At 43.9% G+C, this 26843-nt stretch overlaps 1 protein-coding gene across 2 annotated transcripts in view; it reads left to right on the forward strand.

Annotated features, from left to right (window-relative positions):
* Positions 1-26843, forward strand: part of LOC137640031 (activating signal cointegrator 1 complex subunit 3-like) — a 410828-nt gene that overhangs the window by 315301 nt on the left and 68684 nt on the right. For both annotated transcript variants that reach the window (XM_068372399.1, XM_068372400.1), the window contains exons 30-32: positions 4466-4611; positions 15084-15204; positions 24417-24559. In XM_068372399.1, the coding sequence (XP_068228500.1) occupies positions 4466-4611; positions 15084-15204; positions 24417-24559 (410 nt within the window). The remainder of the gene's footprint in view (positions 1-4465; positions 4612-15083; positions 15205-24416; positions 24560-26843) is intronic.

Genomic DNA, 26843 nt, shown 5'->3' on the forward strand with positions numbered 1-26843 from the left:
ACGCTCTCTGACCCCGGTTCGCCTTATGTTGTTTATCACTCCGCCAGAGGTTCCCCCGCATAGAAAACGGGAGTAGGGTAAACTACACAAAATTCTGGTCGGTTGGGAGGAGATCCCAGATACTCCTAAGAAAGTAGTTCAAGGTAAGTACTGTTAGGAAAAATACAAATTACTTAAAATTTGTGATTTTTCACTCTCAACAGAAGGGGGAGAGAGAGGTACAGACAAGTAGGGTGATGTGTTCACGACCCAGACAGTAAAATGAATAATATTCATAAAAAAAAGTTATTGAGCTACAGGAGAGATTTTGTGCTTAAAAGAAAGTTTAACTAATGCCCCATCTTATGCTATGAGTTTCATATCTGTAGATATTATATTTTGGGTTTTACAGTCGTTTTTAAAATCCAAAATTCTCTGTCCGGGTCGAGACCGCGTGGTCACGACCCGGACGGGGTTGTGGTCTCAACCCGGACGGATGTTTTGGTCCACCAAAAACACACTTAAACCAATGTTTTATATTTTTTCTTAGTAAAAACATCCAGAACATGACACTGAAAGGTGGAATGATCCTGAAGTATGCAGAGGCTGTTGGCAGCCCGTCTATTCCTGATGCCTGGAAGAGGGAAGGTATGGCCACCCGTGACTGGTATTACGGGTATATGTTCCGTCATCCAAGGCTTGCATTGAAGGCTCCGGAGGGCATGTCACTTTCGCGCGCGATGGCTTTCAACCGCGTAAACGTTGAAGTCTTCTTCAAGGCTTACGTGGAAGCTGTCGAGCGACACAGTTTCATGCCAGCCAGGATCTTCAACTTGGATGAGAGTGGCTTGTCCACTGTGATGAAGCCATGTAAGGTTGTTTGCGAGAGAGGTCGTCCTGTTGCTTCGCAGGTTGCTCGGGAGAGAGGCAATCATATGACTTTCGTGGGGATTGTTAATGCTGCAGGGCATGGTTTCCCTCCAGTGTTTATCATCGCACGAAAGAAGATGAATGCTGATTTTCAGAGAGGGACCACTCCTGGAACCACAGTGCTCTTGCAGGCTAACGGTTGGATGGACCATGAGCGTTTCATGCAGACACTCGAGCATCTCCATAAGGTGTCTTATTCTTCAGAGGAGAATAAGATACTGCTGATAATGGACAATGCCGAGTGTCACATGAGCATTCATGTGGTTGAGTATGCGATACAGCATGGCATCGTAATTGTCACGCTGCCACCTCATACTACAGCCAAACTCCAGCCATTAGATGTAAGTGTCTTTGGCCCCGCGCGATCTTGATAGAGTATTCCTCGATCAAGCGTTCCTGCGCATCGGTGAAAACCTTTTTGACGTTCTGATGCTTAGGCACAAACGTCTTCCCATCACTCTCCTTGATGGACCGAGTGAAAGAATCCTGAAAAAAATAAATAAAGGTAAAGTGGGGAGCATAGGCCCGATAGGGTAGGCTAGCCTAAATGAAAAGTAGCCTAAAGTTCTTAGCCTACACATAGAATTTAAGAGGGCTTAGATTTATTCAAGCTTACCCCAAGAGTCGAAACTTTAACTCCAAAAAGGTTGCACGCAGTGCGGATGCTACAACCAGTCTCTAGGCGATGGTAAAATGCCTTCTCTAAGTTGGTCCTATCCGTGGTTAGGATGTTCCTTGGCTGGTAGTTGCGAGGCATGGCTGGGAGTCACGAAGGATCTGAAAGAGATAAATGGCATTAGAGACATAGGCTAGGCTAATGAATATTGTCTATAAGTTCATAATGAAAAAATATTTTGACCTTTTCAAAAACCCATAATTTGTTAGTTTAGACAATCAATAACTTTATACGAGGTAATAAACAGTATTGATATTTGTTCCATGTTAAAATTCTATTGCCTGACCAATTAATAAATTTTAGAAAAATAAAAATTCTCCGTGTTCTCAACCCTGACAAACCTGTCCGAGTCGAGAACACGGACCTTGCATTTTTTAATAATTTTTAAAAATTAAAAAATTGGCCTAGGTTAAATATTTCAATTTAGAAGACTAAACACTATTGGGGGGCACATATTAATTCTAAAAAAAATTAATTTGCACAAAAAAAATAGCTCAAAACTGACTCTATGTTTGACTTTGGCAATCACCCATATTTAATTATTTTAAACCATCAATAATTTTATAAGAGTTAATATATAGTATTAATATTGGTGTTAGGTTAAAATGAGAGTGATTGACAGAGTCATTTAAAAAAAAAAAATTTATTGCTTCTTATACCTCCGTGTTCTCGACTCGGACAGCACGTGCACATTGTTCGAGTCGAGACCACGCACATAATTTTTTTAAAAATTCGTAAAAAATATAAACAATTGGCCTAGGTTAAATATTTCAATTTGGAAAAGTAAACACTAATAGGGGCACATATTAATGCTAAAAATAATTCACTTCCATCAATAAAACACTTCGAAAAATCACTCGATATTTAGCCGTGGCAAACACCCATTTCCAGCCTTTTCCATGGCTTTATCTCACATATGGTACATTATAGTTGTAAGAACTATGCAATCATTCACTTTTTAAGTGGTTTTTCCAGTACACTTAATTTGCATGAACCGTCAAAAATTGTCCGAGTCGAGAACACACCATAAAATTATTTAGCGGGCACCCCAAACCACTCCATTGTTGTTTAGGCACTCCGTATTATCACTGATTTTATGCCAATATGGCTATATTACATAACAAAACTTATCACAACTTGATCACGCCTTATTAGTGGTCATGGCACATTATATCCTGATGCCGAAAATTAAGATCGCGACCCCTTAAAATTGAAATTCTTACCTTGTTTACAAGCGGAGCGTTGGCGGGCAGGTTTGCAAATGGCGTCTAGTTAGGACCGCCCTCCCTCATACGTCATAGCTCTGACGTCATCCTAGGCTCGATCGTTCATTGGTTATTAAGACTGTCCGAGTCGAGACCGTGTCCGGGTCGTGACCACATCACCCTACTTCCCGGCAAAAAGTACCATGATAGATTATGCTAATACTTTAAAGTCGTCAAACAGAATCTTTACTTTTTATTATTACCTGTAATAGAAATTTAAATTGCAAACATACAAATTCCAAGGAATCTTTCAGAAAAAAAAATTCTATTAAAATTCTCTGATTTCAATTCCGATACCAAAAAAGGTAATGATATTTTCGATTCTCGATTCCAATTCCGAGTACTCGTCCATCACTACTTGAAACCCAATTGCATCTAGGGGAAATTCAAAGACTATGGAAATAAAACCCCTTGATATTGTTCCTTCAATAGGAAATTACAATTTGGCATCAAGCTGGAATTTCAAAAGTTCCAATTTGCAGTGAATAATTTATGCTGAACAGGCTGACATAAAGCTCTTTTAATAGTTTATACATAAAAGATCTGCTTTAATGTTATTGTTCTTAAGATATATTTTAATTGTTCATGCAGTTTATTTCCTCATTTCTTTTCCTGACTGGGCTATTTTTCCTTGAAGCCACCCTTGGGCTTCTAATATCCTGCTTTTCCAACGGGATTATATCTTAGCTAGTGGTAATAACAACAATAGTGATAATAATAATGATAATTCTTTTAATATTTATACTGCACGTACAATCAACCCTCTTGCAACTATAATTTGCAACATTTAGCAAAAGAATTCACAGTTAAGAAAGATTATCTTAATCAATTATTAATTGGACATCCATTGACAGTATAGAATATTGGTAGATATGTCAGTATTATTATTATTATTATTTGCTAAGCTACAACCCTAGCTGGAAAAGCAAAATGCTATAAGCCCAGGGGCCCCAACAGGGAAAATAGCCCAGTAAGGAAAGGAAAGAAGGAAAAATAAAATATTTTAAGAAGAGTAACACCAAAATAAATATTTCCTATATAAACTATGAAAACTTTAACAAAACAAGAGGAAGAGAAATTAAATAGAATAGTGTGCCTGATTGTACCCTCAAGCAAGAGAACTCTAACCCAAGACAGTGGAAGACCATGGTACAGAGGCTATGGCACTACCCAAGACTAGAGAACAATGGTTTGATTTTGGAGTGTCCTTCTCCTAGAAGAGCTGCTTACCATAGCTAAAGAGTCTCTTCTACCCTTACTAAGAGGAAAGTAGCCACAGAACAAATACAGTGCAGTAGTTAACCCCTTGAGCGAAGAAGAATTGTTTAGTAACCTCAGTGTTGTCAGGTGTGTGAGGACAGAGGAGAATCTGTTAAGAATAGGCCAGACTATTCGGCGTATGTGTAGGCAAAGAGAAAGAACCGTAACCAAAGAGAAGGATCCAACGTAGTACTGTCTGGCCAGTCAAAGGACCCCATAACTCTCTGGCGGTAGTATTTCAACGGGCGGCTGGTGCCTTGGCCAACCTGCTACCTCAATTTATACAAATGCCTCTTCTTTTATTCAATGTATTTCATGCATGTGGTTTGATAAAAGAATTAATTTTGTATTTCAGGCGAAGACAGGGGTCCCGTCTTAGAGGTAATTGTATCTCGTACAAATTGTATTTGTAGTCACACTAACAAAACTCTTCGTGTCATTGGACTTTCAACTTCTCTCGCAAATGCTAAAGATCTTGCTGATTGGTTGGGTATTAAGCAGGTAAGATTCATTTATTTTTATTTCTTATTTTTTATTACCTTCACAAAGGAATAAATATGAATAAATGATGGGTATTATGCTCGGAAGATTCCATTAAAATTTAGAGGGGATCCAGATCAAGATTGTGATTCTTGTTATTATACAGTAGATTCATTCAGGGTCAACATATGAAAAAGGGAAATCTGGGTCTATAGATTAGAGTAAAATGTTGACAATCTTTCATATGTAAAGATAGACTTACAGCTTAATTAATTGAGATGGATACTTGGGAAATGCGAAAAATCTATTTTTGGGTGAGAGAGTCATGTCGTCCTGATGGAAGTTCCTTTAGAGTAGCTTCCTTGGGTATATTTGACTACGGTGATATTCCCAGAGAATTTTACCTTAAGGTATCCAGAATTCTAACGCCTGGAGTGAATATCCTTAAATAAATCTACATGGGATATCGCATAATATCAGAGGACGTATTCTTGACACGCCACATAGCTATCTTCACCCCGAACAGAGTTAACACTTCGAGGGGTCAAAGTGGCAAGAAAACAAAAAGCGAGAATGAAAGGAGAGCCATTAATAAGGTACCTCTCCAATCCCGTTTTGAGTGTGTACATAATGTCGCTAACGGCACCATCTCTATTCCTTGTAGCGATACACGAGGTGCTACAGATACTGTATTATAGGGAGGGGTCGTATAGCCTTTTCCATTAAAAGGAAGGGCGGGTTCATCAGGACGACATGGCTATCTCACCCAAAAATAGATTTTTCGATCGGTTTTTTGGGCTCAGGCCATGTCGTCCTGATGGAAGTTTACCAGAGCATTACTCTATCTGTGGATTCTCAAACTGTGCCATACCCTCAAGAAAGTATTTCCTGGTCAGCATAGACCTAGAGACCTATGATGTTACCGTCATACATCATTTCCTCTAATCATAAACCATGTTAGTGCTTCCTGCCCCCTACAGGGAAGAATCATACTAGACTCTGAAAAAGTCTCGAGGAGTACATATTACCTATGGATGACTAACAGACAAGCCCGTATAGTGGTCTCACCCTATACGTTATAAAGCAAAGTTTGTATAAGAACCACCCATGTCAGTGTGAAATACTTACATGTCCCCCAGAATGTCTATTCTTATCAGTGGATTGGACAAAGGTTTGTATCTGTTTAGGAACAATATTGCATTTCCACCACCATCCCTTTAGGTTACACAATCTTTCCTCCCTGAGGAAAGAATAAACCAAGAATGTTTGCTTGTAGTAAGGAACAATCTTAATGACCATTCAATTTAAAATTATCCATAGTTTTAAGTGTAATGCTAAGTACATTTCTAATAAAATGATGTGGGCGAATAAGACGCAAAGTTCACTAAGAACTAGTTTATTGACAATCAATAAAAAATTGGTCAATCGACATTTATAAGAATTATAAAATGTGGATGAACAAACAATTAAGCATAAAGAAAACAGTAAGACAGAAAATATTGTTTCATCTGAAAAGGAAACATATATGTGCCACTTTGAAATCAAAATATCAATACTGTAGTTACAGTCCGTATTACTGTTCAATTACACTAGTGTAACAAACGCTTGGCACATGTGTCCGTATTATGCTTGGTTCTCCTTTATCTATGGAACAGTTTATAAGGACACTTTAGTGGCCTATCACTTAGTCTGTAGAAACAGTCTGTGACTACACACCCACCCGTAAATTAATCGTCCCAATTAATTTCACTGTTCCTCGCAGATTTAAACAGCGGGTCTAAGGACACTACCTGCTGCTACCACAGACCTCTTAAGTTCCTCCACTTGCTTCGCATAGTGTCTAAAGAATACCCTGGATGACTTCCACCCAGTGTATGAGCGAAGATGCTCAAAATCCATATTGTTAAAGAAATTTATGGAGGAGGCAACTTTTCTCGGATCATGTACTGTCTGGAATAAAATAGGTGAATAAAATAGGTGATTTTCGCCCTTAGTTGCTTCAGAGATAAATTTGAGCCTGAGGTTTCTCCCCTAAACAGCTGTCCTCCCCTAAAGTCTGAAGTTCTACGAAGATAGACCTTTAGGCACTCCACTGGACATACAGATACATCTTCCTTCAGAGGGTGGATTCTCCAGGGACCCCACCTATTGGTGGGTAGCTCGTTCTTGGCAAAAAACGTAGGATCCGGAAAAAGGTTCAGATCTCCCCCATCTAAGAACTGAACATGACCTTCCTCTCTCGAGAGGGCTACTATTTCACTAATTCTGGCCCCCGAAGCGAGTGCAAACAGAAATATAACTTTTTGGGTCAAATCCTTTAAAGCACACTCCTCATTATTCATCATTAAAGCGAAATGAAGAACTTTATCCAGAGATCATGAAATGGGTTTCGGAGGTGCTGATGGTCTGAGCCTAGCACAGGCCTTCGGAATTTTGTTAAAAATATCATTAGAGGTGTCGACATGGAAGGCATATAGAATAGGTCTTGTCAAGGCAGACTTGCACGTCGATATTGTGTTGGCTGCTAAACCTTGTTCATGAAGGTGGATGAAGAACGATAAACAAAAATCTGTCGAGATCTTTTGTGGTTTCTTCGCCTTGACAAATGACACCCACTTCTTCCATGATGACTCATATTGTCTTCTTGTAGATTTGGACTTATATTCTTCTAAGAAGTCTATACTGTCTCTTGATATCCCGAATCTTTTTCTCACCGCTAGGGAGAGAAAATCATGAGATGTAGGTTCCGGCTTTTCTGTGATGAAGCGAAGACAGTTGACTTCTGTACTCGCTGAGTCAAAACTGGATCCGATAGCGGCAGCGGCAGAAACTTCAGTCGTAGTTCTAATACCAGAGGGAACCAAACGCTGTTCGGCCACTTGTGAGCCACTATTGCCGCTTTCCCCTTGAAGGATCTCAGTTTGTCGAGGACCTTCAAAGGAAGGTTGGGCGGAGGGAACAGGTAAATCCTGGACCATCTGTTCCAGTCGAGGGACATAGCATCCACTGCTTCCGCTAGAGGGTCCTCGTACGGGGACACATAATGATGTACAGTAACTTCTTATTGTCGTTCATCGCAAAGAGGTCTATCTGCAGTTCCGGGACTTGACTCGAGATGAAAGAGAACGATCTTGCATCTAGGGACCATTCTGACTCTATCGGTGTGAACCTGGATAGAGCGTCCGCCGTCACGTTGCGGAACCCTTGAAAGTGAACTGCTGACAGGTGCCATCTCTTCTTTTCCGCTAGCCAGAAAATGGCCAACATCACTTGGTTGATTTGAGGTGACCTCGACCCTTGTCGATTCAGGCATCTCACTATCACCTCACTGTCTAGGACCAATCTTATGTGGGCCGAGTGGCGAGGAGATACTTTCTTCAGTGTAAGAAGTACTGCCATGGCTTCCAGAAAGTTGATATGAAACTTCTTGAACAGGTTGGACCAAGCTCCTTGGACTTTCTTCCGGTGAGAATGACCTCCCCATCCCTCCTTTGAAGCATCTGTATGAATCGTAATGGAGGAGGGAGGTGGCTGAAGAAGTACCGATTTCTTCAGTTGCTTGGCTTTGAGAAGCGTTCACAAACGAGTCGGTAGTGATCTCATCAGATCTCTTCGTGCGTTTGATGCATATTTTCTCCAAACTCCGGTTGCATCCTTTAGCTGTGCTCTTAGCACAGGATCTGTTACTGAGGCAAACTGTAGAGAGCCCAGCACTCTTTCCTGTTTGCGTCTCGATATCCGTTTGGATTCTAGAAGTCTCTTGACAGATCCTGTTATTTCTTTCCTCTTCTTCACAGGAATGGAAAGTTGGTGTGACTGTAAGTTCCAGTGGATTCCCAACCAGTGAAACTTTTGAGATGGAGAAAGTCGAGACTTTTTAATGTTGATCTTGAATCCTAGATGTTCCAGGAACAGGATCACCTTCTCGGAGGCTTGCAGGCATTCTGTCCTGGATGCTGCCTACACCAGCCAGTCGTCCAGGTAGGCCACTACTTGGATTCCCTTTAGGCGTAATTGATGGACAGCTGCGTTCGCAAGCTTCGTGAAAATCCTTGGGGCTATGTTTAGCCCGAATATCATGGCTCTGAAGGCATAAAGTCTTCTTTGTAGCTTGAACCCTAGGTAGGAGGAGAGGTGACGATTTATTGGAACATGCCAATAAGCGTCTGACAAGTCTATAGAGATGGTGTATGCCCGTTTGGGCAGTAGGGTCCTTATGTGTTGAAGTGTCAGCCTCCTGAACTTGTAGTTCACTATGAACTTGTTGAGTGGCGACAAGTCCAGAATGACTGAGTTTTTCTGAGTCTTTCTTTGGAACACAAAACAGCCTTCATTGGAACTTGATGGACTTTACCCTTCGGATTACTCTTTTCTCCAAGAGTTCTCGAACATATTCTTCCAGAACGGGGGTGGAGTATTGTGGGAACGGAGGTGGAGTGCTGTACCAGCTCCAACCCAGTCCATTCTTGATTAGGCTGTGGGCCCAGGGATCGAAGGTCCAGAGATCCCGAAATAGATGAAGTCTTCCTCCTACCGGAAGGATCTCACTTTTGTTGTTGTGGACCTAAGGCCTTGCCTCCCTGACCGCGTCCTCCCCTGAATACCCTTCCTCTTGAGGGGCGTCTAGAGGAACCTATGGCTGCTCCTCTAGCTCTTGGACGAAAGGTCGTTGTCTGCGTTTCGAACGCTGGGTTAAATGCAGTCAACTGAGTCGTCACTGCTTGAGGTACCAACTGGTATGTGGTTGGAACTTGTGCCACCAACTGAGGCACCGCGGTCGCTGGAAGTTGTTGCTGCTGCTTTCTGTAAGGCTTAGCTGGCCAAGAGGATAGCCTAGGCTTCTTTGTCTTCCTTTTAGGTTGGGGACCCTCATCTGGGGAAGACTTTCTCTTAAGAGTTAGGCCCCACTTCTGGAGAAGTTCCTATTCTCCGTGGCGGCCTTATCCACTACCTTGTTGACCACTTCATTAGGGAAGAGGTCCTTACCCCATATACAAGAGGAAATCAGTTTCCTAGATTCGTGCCTCACTGCAGCCGAGGCGAACACGAACTCTCTACAAGCTCTCCTAGCTTTGATGAAACTATAGAGATCCTTAGTTACTGTGGCCAGATGGATTTTGGCCACTACCATGAACATATCCTGGTTCTTGGGGTCGCTTGCCATCGTCTCCAGAGTCGTCTGTAAGGACATCGATGCTGCAAATCTCTCTTTTGTCTCTTGCTCCCTGTGCAAGAGAAAATCAGACAGCTTTGGAAGGTCCTCACCGAACTGACGTCCGGCAATATTGGCTTCCAACTTCCCGACTGAGAAGGTAAGATGAACGTCCTTCCAGTCCTTCTGGTCCATGGGCAAGGTTAGGGACAACGGCTTACACTCCTCCAAAGAGGGGCATGGTTTCCCTGCCTCCACTGCCATTAAGGCAGCCTTATATCCCTTTTCCATACAGGGAAAGGCTCTGGTAGGAGAAGCCACAAAGGAGGGATGCTTCTTACTCAAAGCTGGTATCTTTGAATTTGTGAAGCCCCTCTCTTTCATAGAGCTCGTTAGTAAGACCTGTGCCTTACTATGGTCCAAGACTATGACCTCTTTCGGCTCCGTCTCCTCCTTCGAGGCTGGCTCCTTCCTAAGCCGTACATAGCAGTCCGGGTAAGACTCCTTGTTGGGCCAGAATTCCACTTCTTCAAAGGGAATTGAACCCAACTTCTCTGATATGGCAATCTTCCCAGTTGTCATAGGCATGTGTTCGGCATACATCCAAGGATTGGCATTCAAACACAAAGGAAGATCCTTCACGTTGAGATTCTTCTGGGGCCCACGTGATGCTGCAAGTCTCTGCATCTCTAACTTCATTGCAGCTTCCTTCTCATCCTTCTTCTTCTGCATTTGTTGAATCATTTCAACGATGGAAGAAAGAGTCCATCCCAGATCATCTGGGATAGCAGACGATGTTGAGGGAATAGGTTCTGGGGCCGGAACCGATGTAGTTGACAGCTCGTCGATTTCTTCCTCCTCAGTATCAGGAGCCTGGGTAAGCTCCTCTTCCTGGCCTTCTGCCAGAAGGTCCTTTTCGGTGTATTCGGACACCTCAGACATCCTATCCTCCAGTTGGAGGTCTTGTAGGGCGTCCGAGACTTCAGAATCAACATGAATCTGAATAGATGGGATTTCTGCGTGACGCTGAGGAATTACTGCATCCGCAGATGCCTTAGGAAAAGGTAGGCCCTCATCTTCTCGCTTGGAAGGTAGGGGCCAGGTTCGTAACTTTTCCCTAGCTGCGTCCCTTGATTCCGCCGACTTAGGGGTGTCAAATGCTTCGGTAATCAGGTTAGAACATATGGTACATACCTGAGGGTCCCAATACCGGAGATCACCTTTGGAGACTGCGCATGCTGCGTGCCTCCTACACAACTCATGTCCACAGAAGTTCTTGCTGCGGACATTGCAGAACATGCTCCCGCACTTCGGATGGTCCTCCTGTAAGAGAAGAAATTCCATGAGTATCAAGTGAAGACATATCACTGGATAACTTATGAATGATATATATATATAGCCTATAACTGTTAAGCTAGAAAGGAAAGAAGGAAAGACACATACTTGTATTTCCTGCCCAGCCAATTGCTGTAACCTTCCAGATATTAAAACTTTAAGGTTAAGTCTCATTCTAGAACAGTGGTTCTCAAACTATGGGTCGCGACCCAAAGTTGGGTCGCGAGATCAATTTTGATGGGTCGCAGGGACACAGGAACATTATCATGCTTTCAGTGTTTCAGTGTATTTCAGTTGCTTAATTGAATTATTCTTCTTTAACCACAAATTACTTTTGTTATGTATGTTCATCTTCCCCCCACCTCCCTCCTCCTGGGCCCCATGTAATGGTGTCTCTGACAGGAACTACTCCTGTATCAAACGCGTATGTTGGACTGGCAGTGGGCCCGTGTATGCTCGCGCGCGGTGTCTATTTTCCACCGACCGCAGGCGAGGGAGGTTGTGCCGTTTGCAGTCATTTGTGTGAGTAGAGTGTGTGTGTGTGTGTTGTATAATTATATAATATCTTGTTTCATATACTACTTACTATATTTACTAAATAATAATAATAACTAGCAGGGATACCCGGCTTCGCCCGGGTTACAATGGCAAGAAAGCGTTCCAGGACTCCCAGAGCAACTTATTGAGGTTCAAAATGAACATTTGTTGAAGGACCTCTTCAAGGAAGTATCTCTTTCTGAATTCTGGATTCAGGTAAAGAAAGAGAAGTCTATAGTAGGAGTTGAGGCGGTGAAAGTGTTGCTCCCATTTGTAACAACATACCTTTGCGAGCAAGGTTTCTCGGCTCTGACTCATATGAAAAATAAGTCGAGGAACAAGCTTAACCCCGAGCATGATATGAGATGCAGCCTTACGACAATGATTCCATGATTTGACAAACTGGTAAACGAGAAGAAGCACCATGGATCCCATTAATTTAGTTTTTTGGATGAAAAACAGTGCCATGAATTCTATTAATTTAGCTTTGTGAATTAAAAGCAGTGCCATAGATTCTATTAATTTAGTTTTGTGAATTAAAAGCAGTGCCATAGATTCTATTAATTTAGTTTTGTGAATTAAAAGCAGTGCCATGGATTCTATTAATATAGTTTTGGGAACGAAAAGCAGTGCCATGAATCCTGTTCGTTTAGTTTTGTGAAAAGGAAAAGCAGTGCCATAAATCCCACTAGTTTAGTTTTGTGAATGAAAAGCTGTACACATTATTTTTTTTCCAAAATAAAGTGTATATATCATTGCATGTTTTCTTTCTCTTCACTTTACTCTGGGTCGCGAAGGAATGAAATGTTTCAAATAGGGTCGCTCATGAAAAAGTTTGAGAACCACTGTTCTAGAATAACCTTCATTATATTTTCCAGAGGAAATTAGGTGTAGCTCACACCATGGTAAGAGTTTTAATATACTGGATAATTAGTAAAGAAAGAGCTCACTTTCTCTATCCTGTACGGTCTCAACAAAAGGCTGTACAAGGCAACACTAAGTATGTTGGAAAAACTTTAGTATTACAATATATTCTATACTATAGTTTTCTCCGTGCACTATGTACTATACTGTAAAAATACTGGCTACTGTATATAATATAATGTCTGCCGGCCGGCATGTGCCGGTCTGTGCCGGCTTGTGCCGGCTGGCACGCACCTTAGTCTAGTTCAAAGGTATACTACCTTCAGACTACTGGGCGGTAGATCACTGGTTCAGTATGTATGTGTGCCGGCCGGCAAATGAAAAACAACAGCACCCGGCTGCTGGCCACTACTCGTAGCGGCCGGCAAATCTTATGGTGTGCTGCCATTGCCGGCCGGCAATGGTAGGTGATACCTATGCCAGCCGGCAGTAAAACAGAACCAGAGAACTTCCACCCGTCCGACTGCCAACCGCTAAGCCAGGAGCCGGGCTAGGAGTACAATACACTAACAAGAGAAACAGCATGGATGTAGGATGTAAGGATATAAGGCGGCACTGCCTTTTAGCCTTCCATCCAGAAAGAGTGAACATAAGGAAGGGGAGAATGTAATATTCATGCTTCCTTCTATCCATTGCCTGCCGGGCTCTACCAACAGACATGGATGGTAGACCAAGGGAGGTCTGGGGAACACTCTAAAGAAGTTAGGCCTCTGCCGGCCGGCACGTTATTGCCAGCCGGCAGAGGACTGAGCAAGTCCCACATCCTAACCTACTCTAGGTATAGATGTAGAACGACAGCCAAGAGTTGTAATAGCTAGGCTATTTCTAAGGATAGAGGGGGGAAAGGGGAAGAGGGTCCTGCAAACTTTGTTCTAGTTTGAGATTGACCCCAGAGGCTAAGAAAGCTCATCCTAGCCTAGGGTTTATCTATAGGGAGAAAGGTCAGCAATTCTTGCTACCTTCCTCAATACCAAAACAAAGTTTGATGTTGCTATTCACTAGGAAATGGAGAATCTTATCCTCCAATCCGAAAACAACAACACTGGACTAGTCTGCTATATTGCTAGAAGAAGGAATCATCTCATACAGAAACCTTCAGATGTGGTCTAGGGAGGCTAAGCCTCCTATGTCTGTACCTAACCTAGCAAAGGAATCTCATTCTCTAAGCCAGGAAGATACAGACCCCAGACTAATTACTCTGATGCTCTGCTCAAACTTGAAACCAGTCACTCTGGTTACAGGATTAGGGCAGAAACCTCTTAGTATAGTTATACCTGAATATTATTCAGTTAAAACCACTAGGATTAAGCCTAAAGCTTAATCAGAGGGAAAAGGGATTGAGCTTAGTCTCCAGGGGAGAAAAGAACAACCGGGGAAGTGTGCGAAAGTATACTAAAGCCCCATAGGCTACTTGCCTAGGCGCGGTGAGAATCGATTACCTAAATCACCAAAACACTCTCGTATACAATCTTGGAAGATAATTATTCAACAATATCTTATAAGTATAAATATGCCTATAGCTTCAATAAATTTAAAACACTCGGAAATCCATATATCATGCATGAAAGTATTAGGGCCAAACGCCTAGGCTACGAAGCCTAGGGTAGGCCAGGATCAGTTACCTTAATCGCCGAAACTGAATATACTAACAGCATCATATAAAGAATTCCTATCATAAAGCTAAATAGCTAGATTTATTAAAGCATATATACCGGGAACGTCGCTCTGGCTAACTAAATGTCTCATGCATAGCGAGCGACAGCGTCCAGGACGCCTCTGGTAAGCAACAGCTTTTGTTTACATTAATATCACTTTTGATTTAATTCGAAACACAAAGAGCTTACATTTATACATGATAAAAATAATACTCAACTTTCCAGAGGCGGAAGAAGCTGGAGAAAGCATCATAATGTTGAAATAAATCCAAGATTACGAGAGAATCACAAGGGAAACACCGAGTAGTAGAGCTATGTGATAAGGAATAGAGATGGTGCCGTCGACGGCATTATGTACACACTCGAAACGGGATAGGAGAGGTTCCTTATTAACGGCTCTCCTTTCATTCTCGCTTTTCGTTTTCTTGCACTTTGACCCCTCGAAATGTTAACTCTGTTCGGGGTGAAGAAAGCTATTTGGCGTGTCAAGAATACGTCCTCTGATATTATGCGATATCCCATTTAGATTTATTTAGGGATATTCGCTCCAGGAGTTAGAATTCTAGATACCTTGAGGTAAAATTCTCTGGGAATATCACCGTAGTCAAATATACCCAAGGAAGCTACCCTAAAGGAACTTCCATCAGGACGACATGGCCTGAGCCCAAAAATGAATGTCTAACTTTTTTCTTATGTTCTAGAATTGGGGAAACTGACTTATTTTTGTTCTGATGAATGACGTCAATGTATGATCAGGCATTGTAAAGTAATGGGTTTTAAATGAAAAAATATTACTCTTAGTAAGGTGTACTGTACAGTATTTTATTTATGTACCATCAATGTAAATATTTTTATCTGAATGTCATAGGAGTATTCTTTTTTTTCACCAGATGGGGCTTTATAACTTCCATCCTTCTGTTCGTCCAGTGCATTTGGATGTGCATATATCAGGGTTCCCAGGAAAGCGCTATTGCCCAAGAATGGCAACCATGAACAAACCTACATTCCAAGGTATGTTTTTTTTTTTTTTTTGAGAAAGCTTAGGCATATTTTTATAAAAGAAATATTAACACATATATTGAAATTACAAATCAATATTTACATCCGGTCAAGATTAATAGACTAGTGAATCTAATAGTGAATGCTTGTGGGAAGTGGTACTCTTCATCTTGAATCTCAACTGATTCTTGTCAACTGGAATCTTAGTATATTATTCATCCAAAATTCAGTGTACGGTACCAAGTCGCTAAAGTGTAGTTCCTTATCTTGTGAGACCTTGTGTACTGCAATAATTGTACACTTTGATATGTTATCTTTAAATCTTAACCACTTTAGGCTTTTGAAGTTTACTAATGAATAATCATATTTCCACAAATCTTATTTTTGGGCTCAAGCCATGACATCCTGATAGAAGGTTCTTTCAGTAGCTTCCTGAGGGTATATATGACTATAGTAGATATTCCCAGAGAATTAAACTAGAGGTTTCACAGAATTCTAACTTCTGGCGCGAGTACCCATAAGGTTTCCCTTTAGGATATCGTATATCAACAGGGGACGTATGCTTGACACGCCACATGGTATCTGCACCCCACATAGCGTTTACGCTTCGAGGGGGAAAGTGGCAAAGTTATCCTCCTGCGTTACTGTTACGGTACCTCGCGACGTAAACAAATGGCAGCCATAGCTGTTCGCCATCTTGATTGACGTCACATCCGCCCGCTTCATTCCTTTCATTGTAGCGCTCTGAGTACAGTGTTTTATCCCAGTGTTCGCTATTTTCTTGCATCATGTCGCAATCTTCAGCCTCGTCTTCTTCTGGAAAGTTGAGCACCGTGATCTTGTATTGTTTAAATAAGCTCTGGCCATAAAGTAACGATTTTTCATCCTTAAATCTTATGTTTTGTGGCGGAGCTGTGCCTTGACCAGAGGCGTCATGTCGCGGCGCTGCTGTCTGCCTCGCATGCTTTATTTAGTTAGCCAAGTACAGCATTCCCGGTCTAATAACTAATTAAAATATCATTAGTTATTTAGTCTTCATTGCTAGGAATTAGTTATATGCCGACAGTATTCTTCGGCAAACTTAGTTACCCGAATCCTTGCTAGACTGCTAGCCTACCCCTAGGCTCCATGCCTAGTGTTCATGATTACTTCCTGCATGATATAAGTGTTCCTAGTGTTAGATTACGAAATGAAGATTTAGGCATTTATTCATACAAGATTCAGTGATTGCATACATGTTTTTTCACCTTCTAGGAAGCATACAAGGGGTTTCAGTGATCCTATCCTTGACTCCCTTGTCCCTAACCTAGCGTTACGGCTCTTGTATGCTTCCTTACCTCCCTAGTTACCTTACTAAGGTAATCTCCTCCCTCTGCGGTAGCCTAGGCTACATCCTAGCCCTCCTTTCCCTGAATAGCATTCGGGTAGGTTAGGCTAGGATTGTTCTTCCCTTCTCTTCGCCATTGTTCATGGCATGAGTTTGGGTCAGAACCTCAGAGTACCAGTCGTTCACCCCAGCTCACCTTAGGAGAACGTTTTTCTCCTTCTGGTCCTTGCTGGAGGTTGAAGGAGAAAGGGCTCTGCCCTTTCCCCTAGTCTGCACTTGGTTGGGTTACTACCCTTCCTCCCTGCGGACTAGCGACTTGTCCTACCCCTGCCTTTCATAGTCTGGGAGAATGGTTCTCTTAGCCTAGGTTAGGCAGCCCTTGGGATTCTGTTTCTTTATAGTTCAGGACAGGACACTAGTGCTGTACCTATGTGAACTAACCTACTCTAGGGTGGAGAGTGTCCTCTCCTACCTAGACAGGCTAGCCTTAAACAGACTCCCTTCCCCTGGGAGAGTTGGTGGGTACTACGTACCCCCCTTCACTCCCTCTCAGGACCCTTTCCCCTCCCCCTCTATCCCTTTGTGTTGGCTTGCCATCACACCCCTGTCCGCCGTCCGGCTTGGTCCTTTTGTTAGGTAGTCCATACTGCTACACTTCCCATATATAGTGGAACTATGGGACAGTTTCGGCGGTCGGTCTGCCGGCGGAAGACCTCCTTGCTTTGAGTGCTCTCAGGCCCTCCCTTGGGCTTCCACAGGCAATATAGCCGTCTGCCGGCTCTCTGCCGCCGGATGAAAGGTCGCACCCTTCCCTTTCATATGAACACTCCTTCCGGAGGCAGACTAGAATGGGTACCGGGTATTACCCTTCCTTCTCTTCCATCCTATTCTATCTCTCTCCCTATCCTAGCGTCGGTCCACTGCCACCGGCATCTAAAGTGCCCTACCTGTCTCATTGAATGATTTCAGGGTCGGTCTATCATTGCCAGTCGCCTGCTGGCTGCCGGCGAGCTGCCATCATTGGAGGTGTCATCCCTTCTCTGATGGGAATGGCTTCATCTTCGGTATGGTTTTGCCGGCGCAAGACAAGCCTCCGGCACACTGTTAGGCTGCTGGCGCTACTAATTATGGCTTTACAGTGGACAGTCACTCCTCTCTCCTGCCGGCTCTGTGCCGGCAGCCTTTGTTGTGCAGCTATAGATAATAGCCAGTACTCCTCTGGTATATCTATACCTTAGAATGAAGACCATTGTGTATAGTTGACCGGTAAAACTTTTCCAGCATATTCTGTGCATCCTTGTGCAGTCTCTTGCCAGGACCTTGTCTTCAAAGGGGCTTAGCTTATCCCCTTTTATATAAAACTGAACGAATTCAGCTTTACCCCTCTCTGTTATTAATTTCCCAGAGGAAGCCTAAGCTTGGCTCATCCGAACTTATGTTCTCCCTCCTTTTAGTACCCTACAGGTTCTAAGGAATTAATTATAGTGTGAGGTCGTGGCAATTGGCTGGGTGGGAGTCACAAATATGTGTCTTTTCTACCTCCTTTCTAGCTTACCTATCCTAAGCTTATACACAAATGGAATCTTATGTATTATAAGTTGCTAACTTAATCCTAATCTAAGATTACTGTAAGTCATGTTGTATTGACTTCCAAGTACTCATTGTCTCTTTCTTTTACAGTAGGAGTACGTGAAGTGTGAGAGCGCCTTCTGTAGTGTTCGTCGCCCTGACTTCTACGGACATCTGGCGTGCCAGACCCACGCTTGTTGTTCTACCAAGAAGGGGAGCCTTAGGTATTGGGATCCACAGACTTGTTCCGTCTGCAAAAGCCTTCTTGATGAGGTGTTTGAGAACCCTCCGTCCATGTAGGCCCGAGATAATGCCCGGGAGAAACTGCGCAAGTGGGTGCGCGGTTTCCAGAAAAACGCCACAGGGCCTTATCTCCTTAACGAGAAGATGAGGGCCCTACTCTTCCCTAAGGCATCTGCTGATGCCGTGATCCCCAAGGATGAGATCCCCTGTATCCAACCAACGGTCGAACCGAACGTTGCAGCCGCTCTCCAAAGTTGTCACATCGACGAGGTGGAGAGGATGTCGGATGTGTCTGAAAACACCGAAAGGACCCTCATGGCCGAGGGTCAAGAAGAAGAAGAGGATCAGGTGGAGTTCCCTGATTCTGAGGGCGAGGTCGCCCGTGCACCTTCTGTGGCTTCTGCTGTGGTCGAGGAGCCAGTTCCCTCTACTTCTGCTGCTTCGTTACCTGCAGTACCGGCCGCCCAGGATACCATCCAGGTCCTGGTGGCACTCCTGGACGAGAGGCTCCGCAAAGGTCATGAGGAGCTTAAAAGGGAACTCATGGGATGGAAGAAACAGCCGAAGAAGATCTCGGTCAAGGAGCTTCTTCCTTGTTCAGTGACAAACCCCTTGAGGTATGCCAAGCACATGCCAATAACAACTGGACGCATCTTTATTAACGACAAACTGGATGCCGTCCCTCTTGAAGAGGTGGAGTTTTACCCTAGTTTTGAATCATATCCGGACTGTTACATCAAGCTCAAGTCCGAACCAGTCTCCAAGGAGGAGACTGGGCCTAAGGAGGTGATCGTGTTCGAACACTCCAAGGCTCAAACTATGCTGGCTGATTGCCTCAAGAGTAGAGGCTTCACTAACTGTAAGATGCCGGCATTGAGCAAGAAGCATCCATCTTTTCTTGCTCCTCCCACTATGATCTTTCAATTCGCGGAAAGGGCTCTAAACGTTGTCTTAAAGGCAGTGGAGGAAGGAAAGCCCTGCCCTACACTGGAGGAGTGTAGGCCTCTCTCCCTCGCCTTACCCCCCGACTATAAAAGCTGGAAGGACATCCAACTAACCTTTACGGTTGGAAAGCTGGAACCTGACGTCGCTAGACGGCAGTTTAATGAAAACCTCCCCAAGCTTAATGACCACCTGTTGCGTCGGGAACAAGACACCAAGGAGAGGCTGGCCGCCTCCCTATCGCATCAAGTACAACTTGAGGCAATGGTCGGGGATGTACGGGTCCCGGGCTTCTACATGGTTCTTGCCAAGTCCCACCTTGCTACAGTGATGAAGGATTTGTACAGCTTCATCAAGGCCCGGAGAGCCTGTAGAGAGTTCGTATTCGCGGAGGCAACCGTGAAACACGAACCCCGGAAACTGATTTCCTCCAACATCTGGGGAAAACACCTCTTTCCAACTGATCTGGTGAAAGAGATTGCGGACAAAGCTGCCTCTGAGAATCAGAACCTTCTCAATAAGTGGGGCATGTCCCGAAAGAGGAAATCTTCTCAGGATGAAGGTCCGCAGCCTAAGAAGAGGTCCAACAAGCCCAGACCCCAACAGCGTCAGTCCAAACACCAGTTTCCGGCTCCTGCTACTCCCCAAATAGTGGCCCAGCCGCAGCAGACCTTTCAGTTGTCTCTCAGCCGGTGGTGTCCCAGTCACCAGTTTTCACACCAGCCTATGAAAGACAATCCACTACCTTTCGCCCCAGAGGTAGAGGCTCCGGCAGAGACTCCTCTCGTCGCCCTTCCAGAGGGCGAGGAGGAAGGGGAGCAGGCGGCCGAGGTGGCAAACCTTCGGGAAACCAGAAGCAATGAAGTGCTTCCGGTCGGAGGAAGACTCCACCTCTTCCAGGATCGTTGGACCTTTGATCCTTGGGCACACAGCATTGTCAAGAAGGGACTAGGGTGGAGTTGGATAAAACCACCTCCAACCTTCCACCAATTCTTCGAGCCTTCAACCCCCATCCTAGAAGAATATGTCCTAGATCTCTTGAACAAGGTGATCAAGAGGGTGAAGTCCACCAGGTTCCAGGGAAGACTGTTTTGTGTTCCCAAAAAAAGAACTCAGAATCATTCTGGACTTGTCCCCTCTCAACAAGTTCATTGCGAACAACAAATTCAAGATGCTGACTCTTCAACATATAAGAGCCCTACTGCCTCACTAGGCTTACTCGGTCTCAATAGATCTGGCGGATGCCTACTGACACATTCCAATGAATCACCAGGCTTCCTCCTACCTAGGATTCAGGCTTCAAAGAAGAAAGTACGCCTTCAGGGCTATGCCCTTTGGGCTCAACATGGCTCCAAGAATCTTCACAAAGCTCGCAGACACGATCGTCCACCAGCTACGCCTTCAAGGCATCCAGGTGATGGCCTACCTAGACGATTGGCTGGTTTGGGCGACATCGCCAGAAGGATGCTTGCGTACCTGCAGAAAGGTGACCCAGTTACTGGAACTTCTGGGTTTCAAAATCAACACCAGAAAGTCTCGCCTGTCTCCAGCTCAAAAGTTTCAATGGTTGGGAATCCATTGGAATCTTCAGTCACACCGTCTTTCCATCCCTCTGAGGAAAAGGAAGGAAATAGCCGGTTCTGTCAAGAGACTTCTCAAATCCAAATGGATTTCAAGACGACAGCAGGAGCGAGTACTCGGCTCCTTACAGTTTGCTTCAGTGACAGACCCAGTGCTATGAGAACAGCTAGAGGATGCATTGGGAGTCTGGAGACGAAATGCATCCATCGCTCGAAGAGATCTCAAGAGACCCCTCCCAACTGAAAAGATCAGTTCCTCTTCAACCACCACCTCCATCAATCAACATCCACACGGATGCCTCGCTAGAAGGAGAGGGGGGGGGGGGCGTCACTTCCACCAGCGACAAGTTCAAGGAGGCCATGGTGGTTCTTCTCACTCTGAAGAAACTATCCCCTCGTCCTTCGATCCACATCCGTCTAACTCTGGACAGCTCTGTGGTGGTCAGATGTCTCAACCGTCAGGGCTCACGATCACCCCAACTCAACCAAGTGCTGATACCCATTTTCCGCCTAGCGGACAGGAAGAAATGGCACTTGTCTGCAGTTTACCTAGAAGGATTCCGCAACGTGATGGCGGACGCTCTATCGAGGACAAGCCCCAGAGTCGGAATGGTCCCTAGATGCAAGATCATTCTCCTTCATCTCCCGTCAAGTCCTGGAACTGCAGATCGACCTCTTCGCGACGAGCGACAACAATCAACTTCCTCTATACGTGGCCCCATACGAGGAAGCGGTGGACGCCATGTCCCTGGACTGGAACAGATGGTCCAAGATTTACCTGTTCCCTCCACCCAATCTTCTGCTGGAAGTCCTCTCCAAACTGAGAACCTTCAAGGGAACAGCAGCCCTCGTGGCTCCCAAGTGGCCCCGGAGCAACTGGTTCCCCCTAGTCCTGGAGCTACAGCCCAAGCTGATCCCTCTGCAGGGCCCAGTTCTCTCCCAGCAGGTGCAGAAGTCGACTGTCTTGGATTCATCAAAGAAAGTCCGAGACCTTCATCTCATGAGTTTCTCTCCCTAGCCGTGTAGAAAAGGTTTGGTATCTCAAAGAAATGTTTTAGACTTCCTAGAGGAATACAAAACGAAGTCTACCAGAAGGCAATATGAGTCATCCTGGAAGAAGTGGGTCTCCTTTGTCAAGGCAAGAAATCCTACGGAAATCTCCATAGATTTTTGTATGTCCTTCATTCACCTTCATGGACAAGGCTTAGCAGCCAATATGATTTCCACTTGTAAATCGGCCTTGACTAGACCACTACTGTACGCCTTCCAGATAGATCTGTCCAACGAAATCTTTAACAAACCTCCGAAGGCATGCTCTAGACTCCGTCCTGCGCCCCCACCGAGACCCATCTCCTGGTCTCTGGATAAGGTGCTCCATTTTGCCTCTAGCCTGGACAACGAATCTTGCCCTCTGAAAGACTTGACTCAAAAAGTGATTTTACTTTTTGCTCTCGCCTCGGGAGCCCGAGTCAGTGAAATAGTGGCATTATCGAGAGAAGAGGGTCAGATACAGTTCGCTGATACAGGGGAACTTACCCTCTTCCCTGACCCTACGTTTTTCGCTAAAAACGAACTCCTCACCAAGAGATGGGGACCTTGGAGAATCTGCCCTCTGAAGGAAGATGTCTCTCTGAGCCCAGTAGAGAGTCTTAAGGTCTATCTTCGAAGAACTTCAGACTTTGGCGGAGGACAGCTCTTTAAAAGAGAAAGATCGGGCAGTGACTTGTCACTTAAACAACCAAGGGCGAAGATCACCTACTTTATATGCAGAGCGGATCCCGACAGTACACCCGCAGGTCATGATCCTAGGAAAGTTGTCTCTTCCCTAAATTTTTTCCAAGGTATGGATTTCGAAAGCCTCCGATCTTTCACAAGCTGGAAATCCACTAGAGTGTTCTTTAAACACTATGCGAAGCAGGTGCACGAAGTGAAAAGATTTGTGGTAGCAGCAGGTAGTGTTTTGAAACCTGCTGCTTAGTGCTGCGTAGAACAGCGGGTTATTTCGGGACTCTAACTCAACGGGTACCTGTGTTGACCCTAGTGCGATACATAGTGATTTCAGGTGACACTTAGTGTCACAAGTTTATTAGACATGAAGTGTATTGTGATTCTCAAAGACTTTAGTTCCCCTGGAACTCGTGTGTGCAATGGCAAAGTGTTTTCCTTTCAGATTCCACATCATCGTCTTTTACAGTCCTTAGTCTATGTTTGTTAATCAATAATTTTGCTGTAAAATTATTTACCTGATTTATTTCATTGCAAATTTTTCTTGAATAAGATAGAAAATTTACCATATGCATCTTATTTTGCCCTTCAATATGAAATAAACTACTGTTACAGAGTTTTAATGCCCCTAACTATTCTTTATTATATCTATGTATAATTTTGCAACTGTCTGAATTATGCTCACCATAAAAAGTGAAATAATTGTTCCTACACAAATATTTAACTTTCCTGATCTGTCCACGAGACCGACACAATCCTCACTTCCAGGTGAGTTTATCTTCATCAGGGTACTTCGAGATGTTTCTCACATCCAAACAGGACTTCCCTGCCAGGGGGCCAGGAAGCCATGTCATAGTTTATGCCACGGGTAGTGACATGTAACGGAGAAGTCACGGTCTCTAAGGTCATCAGACCAAAGGAATATTATTTGAAGTAGAAGGCACTATTGAAATAGGGGGAAAAAATCCACGATACACTAATTCTCTGGTACACTTCCATCAGGACGTCATGGCTTGAGCCCAAAAAACGGATTTTGAGCGAAGCGAAAAATCTATTTTTGGGTGAGATGGCCATGACGTCCTGATTGACCCGCCCTATTGTTTCTATTCTGGCCTGTCAGGCCCCTCCCTTTCATATTGCATCGTGGAGGTTGACAGAAACGCTAAAAAGGAATGAAGCGGGCGGACGTGACGTCAGTCAAGATGGCGGACATCTATGACCGACGTTTGTTTACGTCGCGAGGTACCGTAACAGTAACGCAGGAGGATAACTTTGCAACGGCTCCTCCTATAACTTCCCACCTTCCCCCTTGAAGCGTAAACGCTATGTGGGGTGCAGATAGCCATGTGGCGTGTCAAGCATACGTTCCCTGTTGATTTACGATATCCTAAAGGGAAACCTTTTGGGTACTCGCACCAGAAGTTAGAATTCTGTGAAACCTTTAGTTTAATTCTCTGGGAATATCTACTGTAGTCATATATACCCTCAGGAAGCTACTGAAGGAACCTTCCATCAGGACGTCATGGCCATCTCACCCAAAAATAGATTTTTCGCTTCGCTCAAAATCCATTTTTTCAATCATAAGCTATTTACTGAAGTGCCAGCTTCATGACCTCATAACATTAGAAATAGAAATAAAAAGTGAAAATATAGAATTTTAATTATGAATATATGATAAATTTAATGCTATATCAAATAGTGAAAATTCCATTAAAGGTAAAAATGCAGAATTTCAATTATAGATATTTAATAGACTCAATGCTATATCTAAAAGTTAAAATGCCATTGAAGGTGAAAATACAGAATTTTAGTTAGGAATATTTGTTTACATTTTTCAGCTATCAAACAGCATTCACCAGACAAGCCTGTCCTAGTATTCGTGTCATCTCGACGGCAAACACGATTGACGGCCATTGACCTGATGAGATTTGTGGTAGTGGAGGAAAACCCCAAGCAATGGTTAAGGATGCCTGATCATGAGGTTAGTATTTCAAGCTATAGAATAGTTAACCACAGGTGGGAGTACGGGCGAGGAGCCTTGCCCCCTTACCTGCCTTACCTTACCTTATTGCCTCATTTTTTGTTTGGGTTCCCCCAGGTCCCTCAGTGTGAGGCACCTCGTCAAAGTCTCTTTGCTTAAGTTTTCAGCAACATCGGGTACGGACGTACCTATGTGCCCTTGAGTAAACTATTCGTTTTCTTTTTCTTTCATGAAGATGAATACTGTAATCATGATAATTTTTTAATGCATTTTTAGGCTTTAATTAAATCACAATTACATGTAAATGCATAAGAGGGATTTTATAAATTTATTTTCACTAAAATGAAAATTTATACCCCATATGATTAAACTTTTAGAAACCCCAAAGTGTATTAGAATAATGAAATTGTCGATGAAGATAGTAATTTTCGACTTCCATTTCATTATTATAAAGATTTTAGTAGTGCTCACATATAGATGGTAATATTTAACTTTTATTGTGAGTTCTAAAGTTATGATTGAACTTTTAGAAACTCCCCAAAGTGCTCTAGGTTTCTGAATTCATTGATGATGAAATAGTAATTTTAAACATAAAACTTACCCGCTGGTTATATAAGAATGGCTAAAGTCCCTAGACGCCCGGCAGAAATTCAAAATCTCGTGGCTATCGCAGATATGCCAGGTGTACACTAGCGCCCTCGCGGTAGACAGGCCGAACTATACCAAACCCTCCAGATCTTCTCTGCCGCCATTGCTGGCTGGAACAATGGGAAATTCTCTCGAAACTTACTTTGTTTTGGACGGTTTATTTGGTGATGTACTTTGTCTTTTGAATTTGGGCTTTCGCATAATTGATTTCTCTTTCATTTTTTCTTGAGATATTTTTTGTTTTGGGTTTATTTATTTAATTTAACCTTTGCGTATGTTATTGGTTTCTTTCTTAACAATTCAATATGGCCGACCCCTCCCCTGTGTATCGGAAGTGTGTTAAAGGTTGTTGTACTCGACTTCCTAAGGCTTCTGTGGACCTTCATAGTATTTGTGTTAAATATAGGGGTAAATCTTGTTCTTTTGAGGATCGGTGTGATGAATGCTTTTCGTTAACCGATAGCGAGTGGGTAACTTATGAACGTTACATTCAAAGATTAGAGAGAGACAGGGTTAGGCGCAGTTCATCTCGTTCTGTTGATTTGTCTGTGCTTAATGCCATTGATCCTATTCCTTCCCCCGTAGTGGTAGATCAGGAACCTAAGGAACCTTCGATGAAGGATATGTTAACAGCGATTCAGGCTCTCGGTGAAAGAGTCGAATTGTTAGCTGCGGACAAAAACCAGATCTTGTCCGAAATTAATGTGCTTAAAAGTTGTCGCACAGGCGACCAACGGATTGTGAAAAGTGTTTCTAATGTGTTTATTGTTGTGGAGGGTGGGTCTGCGCGATCCTGTCGTTCACCTAGCCTACGACCTCTTTCAAGCTCCCGAACCCATGGGAGAAGTAATGTCGAACGGCGAAAGGGAACGAGAGGCGTCATCAATCGTGCAGACGTCCCCTCGAGCATTCCTGCTGTCGTAGCACAGGTCGCTCATCCTCATCATAGGAAAGATGAGGTTAGTGCGTTATCGCCTTCCTCGGATGAAGGTTTGCTTGGTGATGTCTGGCGTCACGCCTCTAGCCCGCTTAAAAGGAAAACTCAATGGTCGTTCAGCAGCACGAATCGCCTCCACAACAACCGGGCTGTAGTCCCTGGGATACGCCGCAGCGTTTTCAGTCCCCTGAGGGTTGCTCGCCTGCGAAACGCTCTGACAAGGGTTCTGATGTGGATAAAAGGGTAGTACAGTAGGATTCGGAGCTGATGCCTGTTTCTGGTGTGACGGTTCATGCACCACCACTTCCGTCAGACTGGTGTTTGTCTCCCGAAAGTGGGAAGCGTTATGGAAGCAAGGAAGAAGGCGATTTTCCATTAGAAAAAGATTCAAATGTGTCGTATAGCAGCGATCCCAAATGGTCGTTGTTATTGGGTATGAAACAGCAGCTCTCGTCGCTGATGCGATCTTATCAACTTGCGGTTGGCAGTGCGGTTGGGCACCAGTCTTCCGTTTCGGACCCGTTGTCGCACAGGCGGCCTGTTGTCTGGTGCTGACGCGTTATCGCACAGGCGATCTCCCAATCGCAGTGTTCAACGGCAGGGTGAGATGGATGTGTCACGTCAGGGGACTGCTACACAGCAATAAACAATCTCTAAAACCTCCGAACGTCTCTCTTCCAAAAGTGTTGACGTTCGCCA

This window comes from Palaemon carinicauda, chromosome 4 (assembly GCF_036898095.1).
Source record: "Palaemon carinicauda isolate YSFRI2023 chromosome 4, ASM3689809v2, whole genome shotgun sequence".
Taxonomy (NCBI): domain Eukaryota; kingdom Metazoa; phylum Arthropoda; class Malacostraca; order Decapoda; family Palaemonidae; genus Palaemon; species Palaemon carinicauda.